The sequence below is a fragment of the Eptesicus fuscus genome, chromosome 22 (assembly GCF_027574615.1).
Source record: "Eptesicus fuscus isolate TK198812 chromosome 22, DD_ASM_mEF_20220401, whole genome shotgun sequence".
Lineage (NCBI taxonomy): Eukaryota > Metazoa > Chordata > Mammalia > Chiroptera > Vespertilionidae > Eptesicus > Eptesicus fuscus.
The window spans coordinates 39,253,559-39,277,494 of NC_072494.1; the positions used below are offsets into that span (position 1 = coordinate 39,253,559).

The 23,936-nt window shown below is 45.9% G+C and overlaps 1 protein-coding gene across 1 annotated transcript; it reads left to right on the forward strand.

The window, feature by feature from the left end:
- Positions 1 to 33: 33 nt before the first annotated feature.
- Positions 34 to 23,346, forward strand: LIX1L (limb and CNS expressed 1 like). The gene is made up of 6 exons (XM_028127867.2): positions 34 to 399; positions 12,347 to 12,510; positions 15,995 to 16,135; positions 20,963 to 21,058; positions 22,560 to 22,637; positions 22,969 to 23,346. Exons 1-6 carry the CDS (start codon positions 108 to 110, stop codon positions 23,209 to 23,211), a joined length of 1,014 nt encoding a protein of 337 aa, XP_027983668.2. The 5' UTR covers positions 34 to 107; the 3' UTR covers positions 23,212 to 23,346.
- The last annotated feature ends 590 nt before the right edge of the window (positions 23,347 to 23,936 follow it).

A 23,936-nucleotide genomic window follows, 5' to 3' on the forward strand; every position in this document is an offset into this window, starting at 1 on the left:
GCTGGGCCTGGCACCGCCCTCAGTCCCGGGCGCTCGCTGGCCGGGGTGTTGGGACCGTTAGCTCGCCAGGCTGGCAGGCTCGGGCCGCGGCTCCCGGGGCGGCAGGGATGGAGACGATGCGAGCGCAGCGTCTGCAGCCGGGAGTGGGCACCAACGGGAGGGGCACGCTGCGAGCGCTGCGCCCCGGAGTGACCGGGGCTGCGGCTGCCCCCGCCACACCCGCAGTGGGCTCCCCGCCGGCCCCCCCGCCCCCCGCACCGCCCCCGCCGCCCCTGCTCCTGTCCGGGGCCCCCGGGCTGCCCCTGCCCCCCGGCGCCGCGGGCAGCCCGGCGGTGCTGCGGGAGGCAGTGGAGGCCGTGGTGAGGAGCTTTGCCAAGCACACGCAGGGCTATGGCCGAGGTGAGTCTGCGGGTCTGGCCTCCTGCGGGACACCCTCTGCACGGGAGCCCCGCTCCCACAGTCCTCTGGACCGCTTTCCTGGCGCAGAGCCTCACATGCATTTCCTTTTGGGGAGTTTCCTTCTGCGCTACACGCTCACACACACACACACACACACACACGCACACACACACACACACACACCCCTCCCCTTCACTGAGTTACTACTATATTCTCAGGGACCCCCTGGTACAGATAAAACCCTCTTTTCTTCCCAACCTTTTCTCCTTCCCAAAGGGAATTCCTTCTGTAGCTGAACGCCTTCCCATCTCTCTGCCTTCGAGGACCGGTCCCCATTGTGTGGGATCCCAGCCTTTATCTCAGATCCCAGACGTTTTCACCCATAGACTCCCAGTCTTTCTTCTGTGACTCCCAGTCTTTCTTCTGTGACCCCAGCCATTCCTGGGCTCCCTGTGAATTTCCTCCATCTCCTTGCCTTCTTCATTCTTTTCTTATTGTCACTCCGAAATGTCCAGTGCAACTTCGGATTTGCTGGGGAATTCCGCAGTGCCTTCACGAGCTGCCCCTAACAGCTGTGCTTTTAAATCTGGGGCCATCCCATCGAGCGCGCACCAGCGTTCTGGGACTGGGTACCTCGCTTTCGTGTCTTTTTTTAGTCTGAAGCCTCTCAACTCCGGCCTATCTGCCTGGCTCTGTTTTCCTGGCTTTTGCCCAAGAACTCAGGATAAATCCTAGGCCTTGGCTCTGTGCATGTTAAATTCTGTGGAAATGGGCCAGGCAGAAATCCGATTTCCATTAGAAATCTTCATCTTAAAGATGCCTAACTTCTAGGGCTCCTGAGAAGGGATGTGAAGGCTTTCTTTGTTGTGGTGGTCAGCCAGTGCAGAACTTCCTGGGTGTGAGCTCCAGGTTTCTAACGTAGCAAGGAATACAGAGTGAGGGTGTGGGGTACCGAACTGAGGTCTGGAATTTCTGAGACATCGCTTCTCGCTGTCTGGTCAGTCCTGTCGGACACGGAGTGACTACATCTGTGACTTTCTAGTGTAATAATAACGCAGAGAAAGGGAGCAGGGCTTTCTCTATGGACAGGAATGAGGTTGTTTTTTTTCTCCCTAAGAAAGCGTAATGACAAGAGCATAAACAGGGTTTGGAGTCAGACAAATCTGGATTAGATCCCGGATTAAATCTCTGCCACTTGCCACTCTGTCTTTGGGGAAGTGACTTCACCTAACTGAGCTTCCCCTTCCTCCAGGGTTAATTATGTGGATTAAATGAGATACTGCTCCTAACACATAACGGCACTTCAAAGTGATGTGTATTATCTCAAAACGTATTGGTTCCTATTTCCTTGGGAAGGACACATCTCATTTTCTCCCACTCTTAAATCCTGACCGTGTAGCTCAGTGGTTGAGCACCAACCTGTGAACCAGGAGGTCCTGGTTCAGTCCCGGTCAGCACATGCACAGGTAGCAGTCTCTCTCATCACTGATGTTTCTGTCTCTCTCCCTCCCCCTTCCTCTTTGAAATCAATAAAAGAATATTTTTAAGCAAACGAAATCCTGACAGGGTATACTTAAAGATTCCTAGGAAAACAGATTCTTAAATCCACTTCGTTAGATGTGCCTAATGTTATATTTACCCGCGGTTTCCCTTTGTTCTCCAACATTTTCAGTTTCCACCATGGAGCAGGCACTCCGCTAGGTGCTGGGAATACAGATGCACATAATTCTGAAATTCACCAGGAGGGCATGCAGTTGCTTTTCTAGCTTAACTCCTCCCATGTAGCAGGCCTACGCGAGGGAACTGCCCCCGCGACTGTCCTGCTGCTTCAGGTCTCTGAGATGAGACCAAGGGAGGGTCTGCCCCCGAGCACAGGAGCCAGGCCCCCTCACTCTCAATCTCAATCGTCCTCTCGGGAACTTCCAGGCGATTGCTAACATTGCAGAGGAGTGTATCCTTTTTCTTGTCCGTGCTACCTGGAGAGCCTCTGATTTGGCTAAACTGAGTGTCCTGTAAAAACCTTTTCATTTCCTTAGGAAGGCTGAGGGAACAAGGGGATAGGACTGACAAAGAGCAATCAGGCAGGCTGCAGATTCTGCGGCAATTCCCTCTTCCAGCCTCCCTGCCTCCCACCACACTCCTCATTATTTTTGAGTTTCTCATTTCCAGTCTGGGTGTCCAGCCAGTACTTTGGGGGAGTTTGGCAGATAGTTCAGCTTCAGGCAAGCAGAATCTCCGCCGATTTGGCTCCGAAGTCCTTCACCACATGGAATCACTTACTCTGCTTCGATTAATAGGCAAAGCTGCCCTTGGCATGTACCCCCATACCCTTGTGACTGATGGCATGGTATTTGGGGGCTGGCTCCGTTCCCCTGAATAGAATTTACCTTGGTCTTTGCCCAGACCGTTCCCTGACCGAATCATCTTCAATTCACATCCTTCATCTTCTGGCTGCTCCCGATTCACCTTTTCCAGTCATGGTCTTCAGCTTTATCTTCACTCGGGTAGGATCTCAGCACTTATACAAGACAGACAAACCGAACTCTTTGTATTTCACCTGTTTGTCTATATCCCCCTCACCACCAAATCCCTGCCCAAGATACACACATAGCTCCATATGCTGTAGGATCTTTGCTTTTTTAATATATATTTTTTATTAATTTCAGAGAAGAAGGGTGAGGGAGAGAGAGAGAAACATCAGTGATGAGAGAGAATCATTGATTGGCTGCCCCCTGCACGCCCCCTTACTGAGGATGGAGCCCACAACCCGGGCATGTGCCCTGGAGCAGAATCGAACCCGGGACCCTCCAGTCCATAGGCCAGTGCTCTATCCATGGAGCCAAACCGGCAAGGGCTGCTGAAGGATCGTAATTTGTACTGCATAGGACTTAGAATCGGAGAGCCTGGCCCTCTGAAATAGTGGCTGTGTGATCTCGGGTAAATTATTTAATCTCTCTAGGCCTCATCTGTTCCATTCATTCATCTAACAAATATTTATTGATCACTAACTAGATGCAGCGGTGAACAAGACAGATACTCAGTTCCTATCTTCACGGAACTCCAAGTCCACTTTACAGAGCATGTGTGAGGATTAATGGTGAAATAAAGCAGACCGTACAATAGAGAATTGGCTTTGGAGGCAAACAAACCTTGGTTCTAAATCCTGGTTTGGCCCCTGTGGCCTGTTTTTTAGCTTGTTCACTTTTTATAAAATGAATATTACAATACCTGTCTTGATTAAATGAGATAATGGCCCTGGCCGGGTAGCTCAGTAGGTTAGAGCCGTGGTCGGCAAACTGTGGCTCGCGAGCCACATGCGGCTCTTTGGCCCCTTGAGTGAGGCTCTTCCACAAAATACCACGGCCTGGGCGAATCTATTTTGACGAAGTGGCATTAGAAGTTTAAGTTTAAAAAATTTGGCTCTCAAAAGAAATTTCAATCATTGTACTGTTGATATTTGGCTCTGTGGACTAATGAGTTTGCCGACCACTGGGTTAGAGCATCGTCCTGATACGCTAAGGTTTCAAGTTTGATTCCTGGTGAATGTAAGGTGTGCAATACATAGTACTAATGAGTGATTGCTATTGTTATGCATTTGGAAATGCTTTAAAAACTGTGCATATGATAGGTATGTTAGCATTACCATTTCCTTTGCTCCCCCCCCCTTTTCCCCGCATTGAATACATAGAGTTTCCTTCTAATGTTTGACAGCTGGAAATCTCTAAATTGGCATGATTGACTGAATGACTTCCCTTGCTAGGCAACTTCTGCATTGCTCTCTTCATACCTATTTTTTTTTTAAATTATTGTTCTCCCTTTACATCACCGTATGGTTCCATGATTGAAATTCTGCCCAGCTTTCTACTAGGTTGAACAAGTGAATCTTGTGTGGTATTTTCCATTGAGTTGTTTCTTTTCCTCAGAGTTCAGACAGCTTCTTAGCCTGTAAGTTACCATGGAGTTATATTGCTTGGTTGAATATTTCCAATTTTTGGAGTGTTGGATTAGACCCTGTATCAGTTTTCTGTGCTTGCTCTAATAAATTATCCCAAAATTGGTCGTTTAAAACAACAGAAATTTACTCCCTCACAGTTCTGGAGACCAGAAGTCCAAAATCAGTACCAGTGGGCCCAGATCAAGGTGTCAGCAGGTCTGTGCTCCCTCCAGAGAGGCTCTCTTGGACCCTCTGTTTGTCTCTGCTAGCTGCTGGTGGCTGCCAGCATTCCTTGGCTTGTGGCTGCATCACTCCCATCCCTGCCTCCATGCTCTCACCGCCTTTTCCTCTTCTGTGTTTCATAAAATATCCTTCCCTAAGGGCGTTTGTTGTTGTATTGAGAGCCCACCCAAATAATCTCCCCATCTTAAGATCATTAACTTAATCACACCTACGAAGTCTTTGTCTCCTGAGGTCACCTGCACAGGCTGCAAGGATTAGGATGTGGACCTCGTGGGAGGGGCATCATTCAGCCTACCACAGCCCTCTCCCAAAGTCACTGTCACTTTGCAGTCCCTTCCTTCCAGAGAGTCTGTGCACTGTGGCCCATTCAGGAGTAGCCCTACAAAGGGAAACAGGAAATGTCAGGTAAAATACTGCTCACCAGCTTCCCTGTCTTCAAAACAATGTGAGTTCAGTCAGGTCAGCCTACTCCGCCCTCCTTGATCAGGGAGTACCTTCTCACTCACCTTTCAATTTCATTATCTATTTATCCATGCTCCCACCACAGAACTGTGTTTATTTATGATATAAAATGTTGACGGTCATTTCCTGTGTTGTTTTAATGTTTTTACTCTGGTGGCTGTGCAATCTAAACCTCTCATTCCACTTAGACATTCACAGAACATTTTATCTCCTAAAGCAAAACCAAAATTTCTCTCTTTTTTTGTTGCTATTTAACATCATGGTACAAGTAATTAAATATTCCTGTATCTTGGTCTTTCTTCTCCCTTTCAGCCCAGCATCCATCAGTGGCTTCCAAAACGCAAGTGTAGCTGTCAGCTGTGCAGGTCTCAGTCCTCGCTACCCCCTCCCCCCATCTCACCGTTCTTTAACCATTCTTATGTAACCCATTATTTATATCCATGGTTACTCACTGAAAATCTTATAAAACTATGAGCAACACCCCCCCCCCCACACACACACACACATAAATACTGATATGTGCACACACATAATTCTCCTATAGCTTTAGGGGGATTTTGAGCCCCCATAAAGCTTAACCACGGACTGGGCCTTAGCCGCTGGGTGAAGATTGCCAAATTGAAATGGCATCGGGATGTCTACATTCACACCGCCAGCTCTGCCACAGCTGTGTGAGGCGCGGCCAGTCACTTCCCCGGCCTTAGCCCGAGCTGGACTAGATCATCCCTGAAGTCCCTTTCAGCTCTAAGAATAAGCGAGTCTATGAGCATTTTCAAATGCAGATCACAGTTCGTTGCTTTTTTTCCTGAGCACTTGCCCAATTTCCCATTTCATATTCCCGTTTCTGAAACCAGGCCTCCTATTTCCTCTGGCTTTGAGAAATCATTAAAAAATAGTCCTGTGCTCTGTCCCAAGAGGGGTTTAACTGGATATCAAATGGACACATGCTTTCTGACAGGACCTTCCCCGTTCTCGTCTCTCTTCTCCTTCCTTTATCTCCACACTCGCCCTGCGGTTTGCATGTAAGGAGAGCTGTCATCCAGCGCATTGTGTTAAACTGTCTCAAAGGGGGAGCCGGGCCTGAAAAGATCTCAATGGAAAGAACAAAGATGGCTAAGCTTTCTGGGCAGCAGTGACCTTTGAAGAGGCCCTGCCAAAAGGAAGGGTGGGAAAGAGTTTCCTTTTCATGCTGTCCTTTCATGGAAGAATGCGCGTTCTAAAAAGTCGGTTAAATATAGGGTATTAGAAAAGAGCTTATGCTGCTTTTCAGACTCTGGCTGCTACGTGGAGTGCTTGCTTCAGCTGTAGAGCAGGTGAGAGAACAGTTGCCGTTGGCCACTAGCTTTTTAACGCCTTGCTGGCAGGGAATGTATGTTGTTTATATTTGCATCCCTAACGCCTAAAATAGAGTGATGCACCTATCACACGCTCACATGTTTGCTTAGTGTGTGTGTGGCAGCCATGAAAATGTGCTCTTCACACCCTGGCTGGTAGCTTAGTTGGTTATAGCATCATCCTGCTACACCAAGGTTGTGGGTTCAATCCCAGGTCAGGGCACATATAAGAATCAACCAATGAATGCATGAACAAATCTCTCTCTCTCTCTCTCTCTCTCTCTCTCTCTCTCTCTCTCTCTCTCATCAATAAGAATTTTTTAAAAAATATATTTTATTGATTTTTTACAGAGAGGAAGGGAGAGGGTAGAGTTAGAAACATTGATGAGAGAGAAACATCGATCAGCTGCCTCCTGCACACCCCCTACTGGGGATGTGCCCACAACCAAGGTACATGTCCTTGACCGGAATTGAACCTGGGACCTCTCAGTCCGCAGGCGGACGCTCTATCCACTGAGCCAAACCAGTTTCGGCATCAATAAGAATTTTTAAAAAGAAAGAAAATGTGCTGTCCATGTCCCCTGCTGCAGGGAGCATAATTGACTGACAGCCTTACCCTGCTGTCCCCTCTAGGTCCATCCCCACATTTGCACGGAGTCTACATATCCTGTAGGCAATTCCCAGCCAGGGACTGAGCGCAGCAGGGCTACTAACTCAGGCGCGGCCTAGTGAGACGTGGGACTCCTTTGGCAGGAAGACTTCCCACTGGCCTAGCCAAACCTTTCTGAGAACTGTGCCGCAGTCTCTCGTCTCCAAACCTCCTTCCTTCGCTCTCTCCTTCCACAGGTGTCAGACCTTCAGCATGGTCTAAATGCTCTCCCTTCTCCCACTTCCTCCCCAATAAATGTCCTGCATATCTACCCATCTTACTGTCTTCTTAAAGACAGACTTAAACTAACACAATCCTATACAACAAAAGCCTAATATGCTAAGTGTCTGACCCTTGGACCAGTCGCTAGGATGTGCACTGACCACCAGGGGGCAGACACTCCGACCAGTAGGTTAGCTTGCTGTTGGGGTCCGGCTGATCAGGACTGGGCAAGACGGGCTGGACACGCCCTGGAGCCCTCCTGCAGTCCCTCCCTGGCCCGATCTTGCACCGGTGGGGTCCCTCGGCCTGGCCTGTGCTCTCTCACAATCCGGGACCCTTTGGGGGATGTCGGAGAGCCAGTTTCAGCCTGATCCTTGCAGGCCAGGCCGAGGGACCCCACTGGTGCATGAGTCCGTACACCAGGCCTCTAGTATAAAAGAACTAGAGGCCTGATGCACAAAAATTGTGCAAGAGTAGGCCTTCCTTCCCCTTCCCTCTGGCACCCAGGACCCGGGCTTCCCTCGCAGCCCCGGCTTCATCGGGAATGTCCTCCGGAAGGATGTCCAGTCTAATTAGCATATTATGCTTTTATTATATAGGATGAATGACAGATGATGTACCATAGAATTGTACCCCTGAAACTTATATAATTTTATTTAACAATGTTACCGCAATAAGTTCAATATTTAAAAAAGGATGAATGAGTCCTTATAACTGAGAGTAGAAAGTGGCCATGTTGCAAGATATTGGAGAATATTTGTGATGGTTTATGATTATGAGGCTTTAGTTAAAGCCATTTAAAATGTTTGAACCCTAGAGTCAAAGTGATCCTTTCCAAAGGCAAACTGATCTCATCCCTCCTTCCATATAAAACCCTCAGTGGCTTCCCATTGCTCTTAGGATAGAGCCAGCACTCCATCATGGCCTGAAGATCCAACCTGGTCTGGTCCCTGCATCCTTTTGCAACCTCATCTTGTATTCTACTTCCCCTCACTCTCTCTTTTCCAGACACACTCGTCCCTTTATTCACCATATTCCCGGCTGCTACAGACCCTTTGTACATGCCATTCCTTTGGTTCAGAGCACTAGTCTCTTACCTTTTTGCCTAGTGGATTTATATGGATATCTGAGCTTAAGTATCTCCTCCTCAGGGTGACTTCTTAAGTAGGTCAGATGTTCCTGTAACATTTCTTGCCATCTACCCCTTCTTTATAGCACATATCACACTGGCTATTTTAATATCTCTCTTCGTCTTTAGGCTGTAAGCTCCATACGGAAAAGGAGCAGTCTATGGTTTATGCTCACTCTTATAGCCTAGCATCCAGCACAGAGTCTAGCACAGAGTAGGTACTCAATACATTTTTGTGGAATAATTGGGCCCAAGTATTAGGGGGCTGAGGGCCACTGTTCTGGAATACAGTGTTGGGTCTGGAGTTTGATTTTACCCTATTTATAGCTAATAGTTAGCCGGTTACTGCTTCATGGATGCTGGCAGAAGTCAAGAAATTCTGGTTCAAAAACAAAGGGCTTTATTACTCACAGCACAGCAAGTAGCATGAGCATCATGTTTGTTTGCACCAATTCCCTTTGCCTCCCAAGGCTGACATTGAAGGTTTGTTCTTTGTCTCATAGAAAGATATTATCTCATCTGTCAAGGTTTCTTGCTGCAAACACAATCCTGAGAAATGGCCTAAGTACACAGCAGACACAGCCTTGAAATCTTGCCATACCCAGCAAGATTTCAAGGAGATTGCAGCAGACCTGTGGAGGAATATCTCCCAATATACAGTTTCTCCTAAAGAAAGCCTCAGAAGAGAAATTCATTTCTCTCTTTCTTTCTTTCTTTCTTTCTTTCTTTCTTTCTTTCTTTCTTTCTCTCTATCTCTCTCTCTCTCTCTCTCTTTCTTTCTTTCTTTCTTTCTTTCTTTCTTTCTTTCTCTCTCTCATATATATACATAGATAATATACTAGAGGCCCAGTGCACTGATTCGTGCACCAGTGGGGTCCCTCAGCCTGGCCTGCGGGGATCAGTGGACCTCCACGCCACTGAAGCCCGGCCTGGTCCGCCAGCTCGTCGGGCTCCAGCCTGCTGTCCCCTTTGATCCCTCATAACACAAAGTAGTGCGCAAAGTGGCAAGTGGCTCGGGAGAGGTTGGCTCCGCTGCACCACCTGGGTGCTCAGGGGGAGTGTCCATGAGAGGCCGTTGCAGCTGCGCTTGCCAGCCCTCAGCCCAGCATCTGGTGCCCATCTGTCAGCTAAGCAGTGCTCCTGCTGTGGGAACACACTGACCACCAGGGGGCAACTCCTGCTGATCATCTGCCCCCTGGTGGTCAGTGCATGTCTAGCTACTGGCCAGTTGTCTGGTCATCTGGTCGTCCGGTCGTCCAGTCACTTAGGCTTTTATATATACAGACTAGAGGCCTGGTGCACGAATTTGTGCAAGGGTGGGGTCTGGCCGGCCCACCCCAATGGGGGCCGATCGGGGCTGGGACATCAGGGGGGTGGAGAGGGGCCACGAATGGTTGGCTGGCCAGAACCCTCCCAATTGGGGGGTGGGCCAATCGGGGTGGGGCAGGCTGGAGGGAGGGGTCACAGGAGGTTGGGAGGGGGTGACTGGGGCCCCGATCAGGCCAGTTGGCCGCCGCAGTGCACGTCATAGCAACTGGTCATTCCAGTTGCTTGGCTTTTATATATATAGATTACATCTACATATATATAATATAAATTATATATACACTAGAGGCCCATTGTACGGATTCGTGCACCGGTGGGGTCCCTCGGCCTGCCCTGCACCCTCTCACAATCCAGGACCCCTCGGGGAATGTCAGAGAGCCGGTTTCAGCCCAATCCCCGCAGGCCAGGCCAAGGGACCTCACCAGGGCATGAATCCATGCACCAGGCCTCTAGTATGCATATAAGAGCTTTGGTTAAATCTCTTCCTTCCCCCTCCCCCTTCCCTCTGAGATTCATCAGTCTGTTCCATGTTTCCATGCCTGTGGTTTCCACTCCTGCATTGAGCGTCTGCCCCCTGGTGATCAGTGCGTATCAGAGCTACCGGCCAGTCAGCCAGTTGCTTAGGCTTTTATATCCTAATATATAAAAACCCAGGGTCCGTAACTACTGACTGAAGGCTCGACCAAACACCAGAAGTCAGTCCTGCCGCCGCCGGTGTGGGTGCCGCGACCCAGCACTGACTGCCGAGGGGGCTGCAGATCAGGCCCGGAGAGAGGCCGGAAGAGAGAGGCAAGGTCTGATCCACAGCCTCCGTGGCAGCTGTTGATCAGCTGTTGCCTCTCTCTCTCTCTCTGGGCTTCGCCAGCAGCTGCGTCTCTGTTTCTTTCCAGGCCTCTGCAGGGGCTGCTGATCAGCCCCGCCTCTCTGATCAGGCCCAGAGATGCTGACTGGCATAGAAACCAACCAATCAGAACTAAATCTGGGTGAACTGTGAGGAGCCAATGGCTGCCTAGGAGGCGGAGCTTTTGACGCTGACTGGCATAGAAACTGACCAACCAGAACCAAATTGGCAGGCAGAGGAGGGCAGTTAGGGATGAGATCAGGCCTGCAGGGGAGGGCAGTTGGGGGCAAGATCAGTCCAGCAGGGGAGGGCAGTTAGGGGCGATCAGGCAGGCAGAGGCAGTTAGGGGCGATCAGGCCGGCAAGGGAAAGCAATTAGGGGCGAGATCAGGCCAGCAGGGGAGAGCTGTTGGAGGTGAGATCAGGCCAGCAGGGGAGGACAGTTGGAAATAACGAGGCCGGCAGGGAAGGGCTGTTGGGGGCGAGATCAGGCCAGCAGGGGAGAGTAGTTAGGGACAATCAGGCAGGCAGGCAGGTGAGCGGTTAGGAGCCAGCGGTCCCAGATTGTGAGAGGGATGTCCGACTGCCAGTTCAGGCCCAATCCCACAGTCAGACATCTCCCAAAGGGTCCCCAATTGGAGAGGGTGCAGGCTGGGCTGAGGGAACGCCCCCTCTCCGTGTACGAATTTCGTGCACTGGACCACTAGTATATAGATAATATACACATAGTATTCCAGGAGGTAAAAGGAATCTGGCCATGAGTTTGCTTGCCAGAAGCATATGCTTGAGAATGGCTAATATGACCATATTTCTTTGAATGGCAATATTATATAATGGTTAACAACATTGACTACAACCAAGACTTCCTGGGTTTGAATTCTTGCTCTGATGCTTTCTAGCTATTACATCCTTGGACAAGTTATTTAACTTCTCTATGCCTCATTTCCCTAATCTGTGAAATCCTCCAGGTTGAGCATCAACCTATGAACCGGGAGGTCACAGTTCAATCCCGGTCAGGGCACATGCTCAGGTTGCAGGCTCGATCTCCAGTGGGGTGTGTGCAGGAGGCAATAGATCAATGATTCTCTCTCATCATTGATGTTTCTGTCTCTCTCTCCCTCTCCCTTCCTCTCTGAAATCAATTTTAAAAATATATTTTTTAAAGTATCTGCCTCATAAGGTGGTGAAACGGGTGATATACAGTAAGTGTTCAGTACATGTTAACACTTACTATTGTGGTGACTATTATTATTCTAAGGCAGCTGACCAATTGTGGAATAATCTACTTGCACTTCATCAGGCAGTGATAATGGTCTGCTAACCTTGGAAATGCTGCCTTTAATGTTTAAGTTACCTTCCCTTTGAGCTAATCAAAATGTGAACTAGAAAGGTGGGGGAGGAGGGCAGGCATGCAAATGGACTTAATCACAGTCTAAGTCAGTGATGGCGAACCTATGACACGCGTGTCAGCACTGACACGCGTAGCCATTTCTGATGACACGCGGCCGCTAAGGCCGCATGCCGAGGATGAAACATTTGCTGCTCCTGAGGATGAAACATTTGCGAAATAATGTTTTTTCCTCAAAGTGACACACTACCCGAGTTATGCTCAGTTTTTTGGCGAAGTTTGACATACCAAGCTCAAAAGGTTGCCCATCACTGTTTATTAGTTTATTAGTTTTTAAATGCTTTTAAAGAGACTTAGGAGGGTAGACTCTTAATGTAGGCACAGGTTACAGATCCTCTATTCAAGCAGAGCACCACTTGGCATTGTTCTCTTTGCTGTACTAACTACCTCCCTTTTGTAGTGAACGTGGTGGAGGCGCTTCAGGAATTCTGGCAGATGAAGCAGTCCCGTGGGGCTGACTTGAAGAACGGGGCTCTCGTGGTTTATGAGATGGTTCCCTCCAACACCCCTCCCTATGTCTGCTATGTCACCCTGCCTGGGGGAAGTTGCTTTGGGAGTTTCCAGGTAAGAGTTGTAAAGCAGCAGTAGCAAATGTAATTGCTTTGACTTTGGGTGGTGGGCATACAATGCCATATACAGATCACGTATCATAGAAATGTGCACTTGAAACCCATATGACCCTATTTACCCTCATAAATGTATTAGTCTACTCTCCTTAGCTCCCTACATATCACCATTTTAAACACATTTAAACATTTATTAACCCTAATAAATTTAATAAAAGAAAAAAGATAATTGCTTAGGTGCTAGTAATGGCTTTCTCTATCACTTTGGACATTAAATCTCTGTTTGAAATCACATATTTGAAGACCTGAACCAGTTCTGGGCAAGTCATTCTGGTAAGCATCTCAGGCTCATTTGACCACAAAAGAGCCTCAGTCACATGCTTTTCTTTTTAGCCTGCAAAAAGGCAAACCCACTTTGAATTTGAACAGTGATTAATAATGCCCTTATTCAGTATATCAGACTCTCAGCACCAAACCCATGTTCTGATCTGGCTTTGCAACGTCCTGCCATCTCTTTTTGAGAACGTAGAATAATACTCTGCCCCAAGTATGTTTCCATAGGCATTTACTGAGGAGAGCAATGTTTGGGTTCTCTAAGAGATCAAAAGGGAGGGACCATAAATGGTGGAAACATTACTCAGCTAAGAGTTAGGAGGTTCACATTCTCATTCCCTTGACTGCCAGCAGGCAAGTCAGGTAACTTCTCAGGGCCTCAGTTTTCCCATCTGTCATATGAAGGAGAGAGGTTCGATTATTTCTAAAGTCTTTCTAGTACTAGCATTCTACAATTATATGAAAGACCTGTAATATATGATGATGAAGAGTGGTTGCTATTACAGGGTAATGAGAAATTTGAGTAGCGTAAATATTATCATTAAAGATGGATTCTTTACATTACAGATAGGAAGGCAGCCCTCTGAAATGTTAACTTAGAGTCTGAATAGGAATTTAGAAAAGAGAATAGATACTTTGTTCTGTTTTCCATATGGTTTGTATAGCCCTTAGACAAAGTTATAAGCCCTGCTGTGTGCTTCCATACACCTTGAACTTCTCCTAATATATCGTAATTGTTTATCTCTCCTGGGGGATAACACTCCATGGAGGCAGAGATAGCATCTGTTTTCTTCCTTGTTCAGTTTTTTAAAATTAATTTATTTATTGAATTTTATTGACTTTTTAAATATATTTTATTGATTTTTTACAGAGAGGAAGAAAGAGGGATAGAGAGCTAAAAACATCGATGAGAGAGAAACATCGACCAGCTGCCTCCTGCACACCCGCTACCGGGGATGTGCCCGCAACCAATGTACGTGCCCTTGACCGGAATCGAACCTGGGACCTTTCAGTCCGCAGACCGACGCTCTATCCACTGAGCCAAACCGGTTTTGGCTATTGATTTTTTTTAAGAGAGAGAGAGCAAGGGAAAGAGGGAAGGAGAGAAAGACACAAAGACAGTATATTTTTCCACTGATTTTTAGAGAGAGTGGAAGGGAGTGGGAGAGATAGAGAGAAACATGGATGTGAGAGAGAGAGACATTGATTGGTTGCCTCCTGCACAGGCCAGATCAAGTCTGCAACCGAGGTACATGCTCTTGACCAGAATCGAACCCAGGACCCTTCTGTCCATGGGCTGATGTTCTATCCACTGAGCCAAACCAGCTAGGGCCAACCCGCCACCTTTTGGTGTATGGGACGGTGCTCCAACCAACTGAGCCATACTGGCCAGGACCCTTGTTCAGGTTTGAATCCCTACCATGAAACTCAGCACTTAAGTAGGCACTTAATAAATCTGTTGCATGAATGAGTGCCATTGAAGCTCAGTTCCTGCCCCAAATAGAAAAGGCCCTCAGGAAGCTTCATTTAAAATCAGATAGCTACATTTTCCCCTGAGAGCCTCAAGCCATTTCAGAGAAATAAGTATGTGCCCAGAATGACTAATGTTTATGCTTCCTCTTCTTTCCTTCCCTTCTCACACTTCATCATATTGCTGAATAAGGACTTGGTTATTCTATGGTGATGCCCAAAGCTGAACCATTGTAGTAATTCGATTTCTCTTATTTCCTGAAAGAGTAGGATTATCTATTGTGGCCCCCTCTGAATGGTCTGTTTTATATTCACTTTGGCAGCTGAAATTTCTTCCATTGGTTTTTTTTCATCGATGACCTCTCAGAAACAGCATTAGACAGTAGAGTGGACAGCAGGCTAATAAATAGAAAAGCAGAAACAGAGAAATTGAAGAAGCAAGATTTAGGGTTAATGTACCAAGCCCCATATGCCGTCTCAGAGAGACCTGTCAGCTAAAGGAAACTGGGAATTATTGATAATGAAGGATGGTTAAGTAGCAAACATATCCTGGGCTACTTATTTTTTTCCCAATTTTTTTTATTAAGGTATTATATGTGTACATATCTTACCATTGCCACCCCCCCCCCCCCCGGGCTACTTTTAAAAACTGTGACATCACTTACCTCCTTTCCTCTAATCCTAGTCATAAATGACAAAGGGGCGCAGCTGGGTGTGGCTCAGAGGTTGAGCGTCGACCCAGGAACCGAGGTCACAGGTTTGATTCCCGGTCAGGGCACATGCCCCGATCAATGATTCTCATTCATCATTGATGTTTCTATCTCCCTCTCCCTCTCCCTTCCTCTCTCAAATCAATGAAAATATATATATATTTAAAGATGACAAAGGGTTCGGAGGCCTTTGAAGCAGCCAGTGATGATGAATTATAAAGGATTACTCTGGTGCCTAGGGGTCTGAAGTTGAATGATGAAATCAGACTGTCCCAGGACACCTATGTTGGATACAATGTGAAAATATGAATTTTTAATTCTTCTTGCTTTCATTAGGTCAGCCTTCCTTTCCCTAGACACCCCTCTTCTCCTGTGTCCCGGGGGGGATAAAGAAGACTACAGATTCCTTCTTCAGACCTTGGGCTCTGCTCAGGGATAGCTCCTGGGTTCATTACATTATTGGGGGAACTGCTCAAGCTAAAAGGGAAGGCCAGGATTCCCGGATGAGACTAGCGCCCCCACTGCAGAAGCAGCCTAGACACATTCTGTCCTAACCTTGGGTTATCCAGAGGGATGAAAAGTCTCGCCTGTCCACAGAACAAGAGAACAAGACAGATTTCTAACCGGCTGGCCAGAATCTGGCTTTTGAGTAATTAATTCTGTTGACAGTTTAAGCAGTGCTATTTTTCATATCCAGTGATTATATGCTGACTTCAGCAGCCTTCCTCTTTCTGCTTTCAATTTGGGTATGAGCTTTAGCCATCTCAGTTCTTTAATAACTTCAGGATGCCGAGTCAAAATTACGTTTCCAAATGCCCCCACCATTTACAATAAAAACGTTGGAGGGCGTGTTGAACCAATGATTTGTCCAGAGTGTCCAAGTGTCTTCTACCCCAAGCGTTTCCCTCCCATTGCGCCTCCTCTCTCTCAGACGCACACATACACACATGCTCTCTCTCCCCTGCCTAGTTCTGCCCCACTAAAGCTGAGGCCCGGCGGAGCGCTGCGAAGATTGCACTGATGAACTCTGTGTTTAACGAACACCCTTCCCGAAGAATCACGGATGAGTTCATTGAGAAGAGTGTCTCTGAGGCCCTGGCATCCTTCAATGTAAGTTACTTGGAGTTGGAAGGAAGGAGATGGGAGATGGGAGAACTGGCTGGTTGGGAAGTCTTGCCGATTGGAAACAGGGCTTGGGTTCTTGTTTTATTTCCTGTCTACATCTCTGTTCTGTTTTTTCTCTGGCACTCTTTCGTATTACATGCTCCACATGTCTCAGTCTCTAATTCTATATGTGTGTGTTTATGTCTTTGTTGCTATTTCACTTCTTTAATATTTGGTATCTAGAAACCTTTAATTCAAGAGTTTTGCCATTTTAGAGGTATCACAAAACAAAAGTTGAGCTAGAATTTTGTTTTTCCCAGTTTTGGTTTTAGACCGTAGCTCCTTCTTCCTTCACTGTTCTTTCTTTTTATATGACTGTTTTTATTGTCACTTGTCTCCTGCCTCCATTATTTTATTCTTTTAATAAATAATATAAAGGATACTTTATAATACAGTATCTTGGCTTTTTTCCTTTCTAGGAATGGGGAGGATAAGTTATTTTATTCTCTTTAAAAAGAACATTTGTTCTTTCAAATGATGATGACGACTAACCATAGCTAATCCTAATTATTTACTTTGTGTCAGGGATTGTTCTAGGGATTTATATGTATTACATCTCATTTGATCTTAACAACAATCCTGTGATGTGTAAGTACTATTATTGCCCCTGTTTTACAGATGAAGAAACTAAAAACACAGGAGTGAAGTTTTGCCTAAAGTGATAGTGCTAGTAAGTAGTAGAGCCAAGACTGGAACCCAAGCCAACTTATAGACTTTTCTAGCTTACGGTGCATCTTAGAAGTTAACACTACCTTCTCCCTCCCTCCCACAAGTTCACTGACAGGCTGATAAAGTCAGATCAATTTTCTGTTTTTATCCTCTTTGCATTTAAGGTGTAATTATATATACTAAACTGCTTCAGTTATCTGTTTTGTCGAGTAGTGTTGAGCACTTCCTTTATTAAATTTTAAAAAATATATTTTCATTAATTTCACAGAGGAAGAGAGAGATAGAAACATCAATGATGAGAGGAAATCATTGATTGGCTGCCTCCTGCACACCCCCTACTGGGGACCGAGCCCACAACCCAGGCATGTGCCCTTGACCAGAATCAAACCCAGGACCCTTCAGTCCACAGGCCGATGCTCTATCCACTGAGCCAAACCAGCTAGGGCAGTGTTGAGCACTTTAAATCAGAAGTTGGCTTCTCTTTGTTACCTAGGCTCCATCTGTTCTTCTCCCATTACTCTTTACCCCAGTCAGCAGCATCTGCAGGGAAGAAAAACATTTTTATATTAATCAAAGCCAATTAAAATTAAGAAAGCATATTTTTCACTCATTGCCTAATAAAACAAAACGTTAATTTGGATTATAGAAAGAGGGGTTGTGACCAGGGGCTCTGATTCTTGTTTTGAAATTATGATTCTACTAGCTATGTGACTTTGAGCAAATTATTTAATCTAAGTCTCAGTTTCCTCATCTGTAAAATAGGATAACAATTATGCCTATCACATGGGATTATTGGATAAAAGAGAATACACTAAGTTGCCAGATTATTATGATCTCTGAACGCATAATAATTGGCTACTCAGTGTATATGTGTGTGTGTGTGTGTGTGTGTGTGTGTGTGTGTGTGTGTGTATATATATATATATATATATATATATATATATATATATATATTTTACAGGATTAGAGGCCCAGTGCATGAATTCATGCATGGGTGGGGTCCAGCCAGCCTGGCCAGGAGGGATGCTGGGACATGGGCGGTTGGCCGGCCTGCCTGCTGGTCGAACTCCTGGTCGAGGGGACAATTTGCATATTAGCCTTTTTTTTTTATTATTGATTTTTTTGCAGAGAGGAAGGGAGAGGGATAGAGAGTTAGAAACATCGATCAGCTGCCTCCTGTACACCCCCTACTGGGGATGTGCCCGCAACCAAGGTACATGCCCTTGACTGGAATCGAACCTGGGACCTTTCAGTACTCAGGCCGATGCTCTATCCACTGAGCCAAACCAGTTAGGGCTATGCATATTAGCCTTTAATTATATAGGATATACACTGAGTGGCCAGATTATTATGCGTTCAGAGATCATAATAATCTGGCCACTCAGTGTATATTCAAGCACTTAGCACACATTATCTCTTTAGATACCTTTGGATGCAATTAATAGAAAATATCACTTCAAATTGACTTAAGGAAATAAGTAATGGAAGGAAATTTATTATCTAACATGACAGACAGGAAGTTCAGAGGTAGAGCAGATTTCAGGTCTGGTTGATTCTGTGGATCAAGAATGTCATCATCTGGCCCAAACTCTTTCCATCTCCACTCAGCCGTCTAGAGGTTGGCTTTGTCCTTGGGCAGTCTCCCCTCAGGGTTCAAGATGGCCACGAAATTCCAGACATTCAGAGACAATTACATTCAGAGACAGAAAGAGACCTTTCCTACCCCTTACCAAGCATTCTGTGGTTTAATATTGATTGAATACATGGAGTTCATTTCTAGCCATGTGAAGTGTGTAAGTGTCCTTTGAGGTAGAACTTCCCAACTGGTGTGCCATCTCACTCTGGTGTGCTCCAGGTAGGTTACAGGCGTGCCATGCTATTGCTCTCTCAGCAGGGCCTGGGCAGATGGGTTCCTCCGCCCCACAGCCTCTGCTGGCAGGATGCTCTGCCAGCAGTCTCCTCTGTACGCCCCAGCCAGCTGTACAGAAATCATTACTGTCTAGGGGCCACATCATGGAAAACGTTGAGAGTACTGAGTAACGTATCATATTGAACAATTATAGGCAAAAATGAAAATGGTTGCTTGCTTCAGAGCCCTAAATCCTAACAGTGAAGGTTACCTGTTTCCTTCCTTCTTCTAGCTTTTCACTTCTAAATCCAAATGTTGTGATCTTTTCTTCACCACAAAGAGTAGCTACATGTGGCATGATTGTTTCTCATGAGCCACAAAACAATATGGGATGACCTTGAGTACTTCTGACTTATTGATTCTAACACAATGCAAACAGATAACAATAGTTTGCTAGCCCTTATGGTGTTCTTACTAAGTGTCTGCATTATTTTAGGTGTGATATAAATACAGAAAAACCCCATAGTAAAGTGCCCCACAATAAACTGAATTTGGGTATAACTTGATTGGCCCCCGACCTCTACCCTGTTCCCTTCCTCCAAGAGAGCAGAATAAAAGTTCTTATGTTGAAAGTTGAGGTGTATGGTGTGGCACTGGCTAGAAAGAACAAGCAACTTCACAGGAAGCAGGAGGAGAAAGCTGGGTCCCTGTGTTCCCAGTAGTCTCCTGGCCTTGTTTTCCTGGATCAGATTGACAAAAAGATCACCAATAAACCAATACTCTTATTAGTCACCACCAACATCTTTATTTTAGAAGTTCCAGCCAGCGCCAGGACCTGGAATTATCCACAATAATATTTTTGCATTAATTTTTTTTTTTGAGAGAGAGAGAGAGGAAGGAGGAAAGAGGAGGGGAGAGAGAAACATTAATTTATTGTTCTACTTATTTATGCATTCATTGGTTGATTCTTATATGTGCCCTGACTGGGTATTGAACCCGCAACCTTGGCATATCGGGATGACACTCTAACCAACTGAGCTGCCTGTCCAGGGCTCACTAAATAATATTAAATTATCACCAACTAGCACCAAACCACAGCAAATACCAGTGTGGATTTAGATTGTGTAACTGAACACCAGGTCCAGTACAATTATGCACCCACGTTGTATATGATTGGAGTTTTAAACGAGATTTATTACTTTTTAAATTAAAAATGTTTTAACTTAATTCTCAAAACTATCCTATGAGGTAGAGCTATGATTATTCCCATTTTACAGATGAGAAAACTGAGAAACAGAAGGTTAAATGACTTCACCAAGGCCACAAGACTATTAGGAGTTTCAGTCCATGCTCTTAACTTCTATATTGTTTTGTTGTGTGTGTTTTTTTTGCACACACTATGCTTACAGGTAGGATGATGTATTTGTTCTAGCCCTGCAGCTTCATTCACCAGTAGAAGACACATGAGGTAAATGTTCAGAAGGCCAAACTGCTACCCAGAATTTGCCATGCTTATGGCTCCTACTCTCTCCCTTTAAAATGCATTTACCCAGCCTGACCAGCATGGCTCAGTGGTTAAGTGTCGACCTATGAACCAGGAGGTCACAGTTCAATTCCCAGTAAGGGCACATGCCCCACTTGTGGGCTCTGCCACCCATAGGGGGTGTGCAGGAGGCAGCCGATCAATGATTCTCTCTCATCACTGATGTTTCTATCTCTCTCTCTCCCTTCCTCTCTGAAATCAATTTTTAAAAAGTATATTTAAAAATAAAATGCATTTGCCCAGTTGCTCTCTAGTCTAGTCCAATCCCACATGCTGAACTCTCTGTTATTTTGGCTAAATCAGGGCTCTTCTCTGCCTCAGTGTTCTCCCTTGTAAGATAGGGATGATCAGATTGACCTTTCCTGTCACCTGAGTTAAAATGTGAGACAACGTTGGAATCCTCTAAGGTGATGACCAGCAGAATAGCCACTAGCCACATATAGTTAATCAACACTTGAAATGTGGCTCCTTTGCATTGAGATGTGCTGTAAGCATGAGACACCAGATTTTGAAAACTTAATACAAGAAAAAGAAAAATATGTCATTAATAATTTTTATACTAATTACAGTTGAAATAATATTTTGCATATATTAGGCTAAATAAAATATGCTATTAAAATTGATGTATTTTATACTAATTATGTTTCTATCAGACTGTACTGTGTGAGGGGATAATTCTAATTGAAAATCTTCATCTATTCCTCTGTTACAGGGCAACAGGGAGGAAGCTGACAACCCAAATACTGGGATTGGTGCCTTCCGATTCATGTTGGAATCCAACAAGGGCAAGTCAATGTTGGAATTCCAGGTACTCTTCAATCTACTTCCCTGGCTCTAATAGTGTGTGTGTGTGTGTGTGTGTGTGTGTGTGTGTGTGTGTGTGTACCTCCTAATCACTAACACATTGATACTCAACTGGGAAGGAAGGGAGAGACATGGAAACATGGAACAGACTGACAAATCTCAAAGGGAGGGAGGTGGGTGGCAGGAAAAGAATAACTAAAGAACTTATTTGCATACTAGAGGCCTGATGCACGAAGATTCGTGCAAGAATGGGCCTTCCTTCCCCTGGCCGCCAGCACCGCCTTCACTCTGGCCGGAGCCGCCTTTCGGCCTTCCCACACTGCCCAGAGGCCCGAAGTGGCTGGGGCAGTGTGGAACGCCTGCGTCGTCGCCATGGTGATGACACAAGCGTCCCACCCCACCCCCGGCTGCTCGGTGCCTGCATATGCAAATTAACCCACAATTTTGTTGGATTAATTTGCATACTCACTCCTGATTGGCTGGTGGGCGTCACGAAGGTACAGTCAATTTGCATTCTTACTCTTTTAATAGTGTAGATATGCATTACCTATGGACATAGACAATAGGGTGCAGAAGGCCTGGGGCAGGGCAGGAACTGGGTGGAAGAGGGCAATGGGGGGAAAAATGGGGACATCTGTAATACTCAATAATAATAAAAAATTTTAAAAAGGAATACATAGTAGATGATAAACATTTTCTTTCCTTCATGCAATATTTTGGAAGATCCTGTCATAAACTGACAATTAAAATTAAGGTGCTTTGTTGAAGCACTCTGTGTATAGTACTTTTCCTTTAATACTCAAAGCATTTACTGATCAGAAGTCAATATATAATTAGATCATTCAAACCAACAGTTTCAATATGAGTTCTAACCTACAAATAAACAATAAAGTGCTCTAAAAATATTTTTTGAAACACTGCTTTTATTTTTTTTAATTTATTTTTTAGAGAAAGTGGAAGGGTGGGGAAGAGACAGAGAGATGTGAGAGAAACACATTGATTGGTTGCCTCCCACACATGACCCAACCATGACCTAGAATTGACCCGGCAACCGAGGTACTTGTCCTTGACCGGAATCCAACCTGGGACCTTTCAGTCCAAGGGCTGACACTCTATCCACTGAGCCAAACCAGCTAGGGCTTTATTGATCTTCAGAGAGAGAGAAAGGGAGAGGGAGAAAGAGAGAAAAACATCTATGTGAGAGAGAACATTGACCGTTTGCCTCTCATAGATACCCTGACCAGGGATCAAACCTGCAACTTGAGTAAAGTGTCCTGACCTGGAATTGAACCAGCAACCTTTTAGTGCATAGGACAATGCCCAACCAACTGAGCCACAGTGGCCAGGGCTAAAATATTTTTCAGAATAGAAATACCTTCCTTCCCCTGAGGGCAGATGAGAGATGGTGTAGGAGATGCTTCCGCAAATACATGTTGTGAATGGTTACCCATGTAATTCTGATGCAACCTCCCAGTATTAAATCACTTCATGTTTTCTTCCCCCAGGAGCTAATGACAGTTTTTCAGCTGCTGCACTGGAATGGCAGCCTTAAGGCCATGAGGGAAAGACAGTGCTCTCGGCAGGTAAGAGATCCTATGGGGGAGGGGAGCCAGGCAGAGGAACTATTTTGAGATGGCTGTTGTGTTAGAAATAATCAGGCCTGTGGACACCAGGCTGTGGGTATTGAGAGCCCCACTTCAAGTGCCCTCTTCGCCCCTGTTATCTCGCCTGTTTAAATCTCCGCTGTGATTCTTTTGCTTCCCCAACAAGGACATTTCTCTTGACCATCTTCTTAGCGGGCTTACGTGCTGACTCCACTTAGGACTCCAAGGCTGCGTTCCTCGTCCCAGCTGGGTCAGTGTGGTATGAACCTTCACCTTGTCCGTGACCTTCCCACTTCCTTCCCCTCTCTAGGAAGTGTTGGCTCACTATTCACACCGGGCCCTGGACGATGACATTCGTCACCAAATGGCACTGGACTGGGTGAGCCGGGAGCAGGGTGTGCCAGGGGCGCTGTCTAGAGAGCTGGCCTCCACGGAGCGGGAGCTGGACGAAGCCCGGCTGGCAGGCAAGGAACTGCGCTTCCACAAGGAGAAGAAAGATATCCTCATGCTGGCGGCCGGGCAGCTGGGCAACATGCACCCTTCCAACTGCTAGGCGTCCCACACAGTTCCCGTCCTCCCCGGGCCCTTTTGGATGTCCTTCCGAAGATTTCCTATGATTCCTGTACATACTTGCCCAATTTTATACTTTAAAAATATACATATACAGATATATATACATATGTATGTATATATGTATATACATATGTATGTATACATCCTACACCTGGATTCCTTTTTGCTAAGAGATCCCTTTTCTTCTAGTTTTTTGATGTACTTCCTTTGAAACATCTCCACTCCACTTTACAAGAAGAGCAGGCTGCCATTGGAGCTTTGCTGGCTTTGACACTCCCAGAAATTCTGTGTCATCATTTCAGTAGCACCAGGTGAACTGTTCAGGTCTCCTTCTTTTAAAATAACGGGGAGCTTGAATAAGGACTCTGTCCCCCCATCCCATTCCTGCTTTCTCTTAGACTCAAATAGGTTATGAATATGAAGCCTGCAGCTTTGGTTTATCTTGAGCTGGGCCTACTCGGTACCAAGTTGTTCCTCCAGTAATGATATCCCCTAACCTACACCACGCCTCTTCACCACTACCTTACTCCCCCTCTGATTCCAGTTGGTACGAGGTAGGAACTGGAGATCTGGCTTCTCGTTTTTAAAGTCATTCCTGAGAAAGTTCCAAGGAACGAGAAAGGAATTATAAACACAATTCATAAGGGTTTGTCACCTAAATTGCTTCTGGGCCATAGAGACCATACCATAGTCCGGATTTCTGGA

What these genes read in the sequence shown, in the direction of transcription:
- LIX1L (XM_028127867.2), top strand. Translation starts at nt 108, where the DNA reads ATGGAGACGATGCGAGCGCAGCGTCTGCAGCCGGGAGTGGGCACCAAC. An exon ending in GTTGCTTTGGGAGTTTCCAG is followed by an intron (nt 12,511 to 15,994) that starts GTAAGAGTTGTA and finishes TCCCCTGCCTAG; the next exon opens with TTCTGCCCCACTAAAGCTGA. An exon ending in AGGCCCTGGCATCCTTCAAT is followed by an intron (nt 16,136 to 20,962) that starts GTAAGTTACTTG and finishes CCTCTGTTACAG; the next exon opens with GGCAACAGGGAGGAAGCTGA.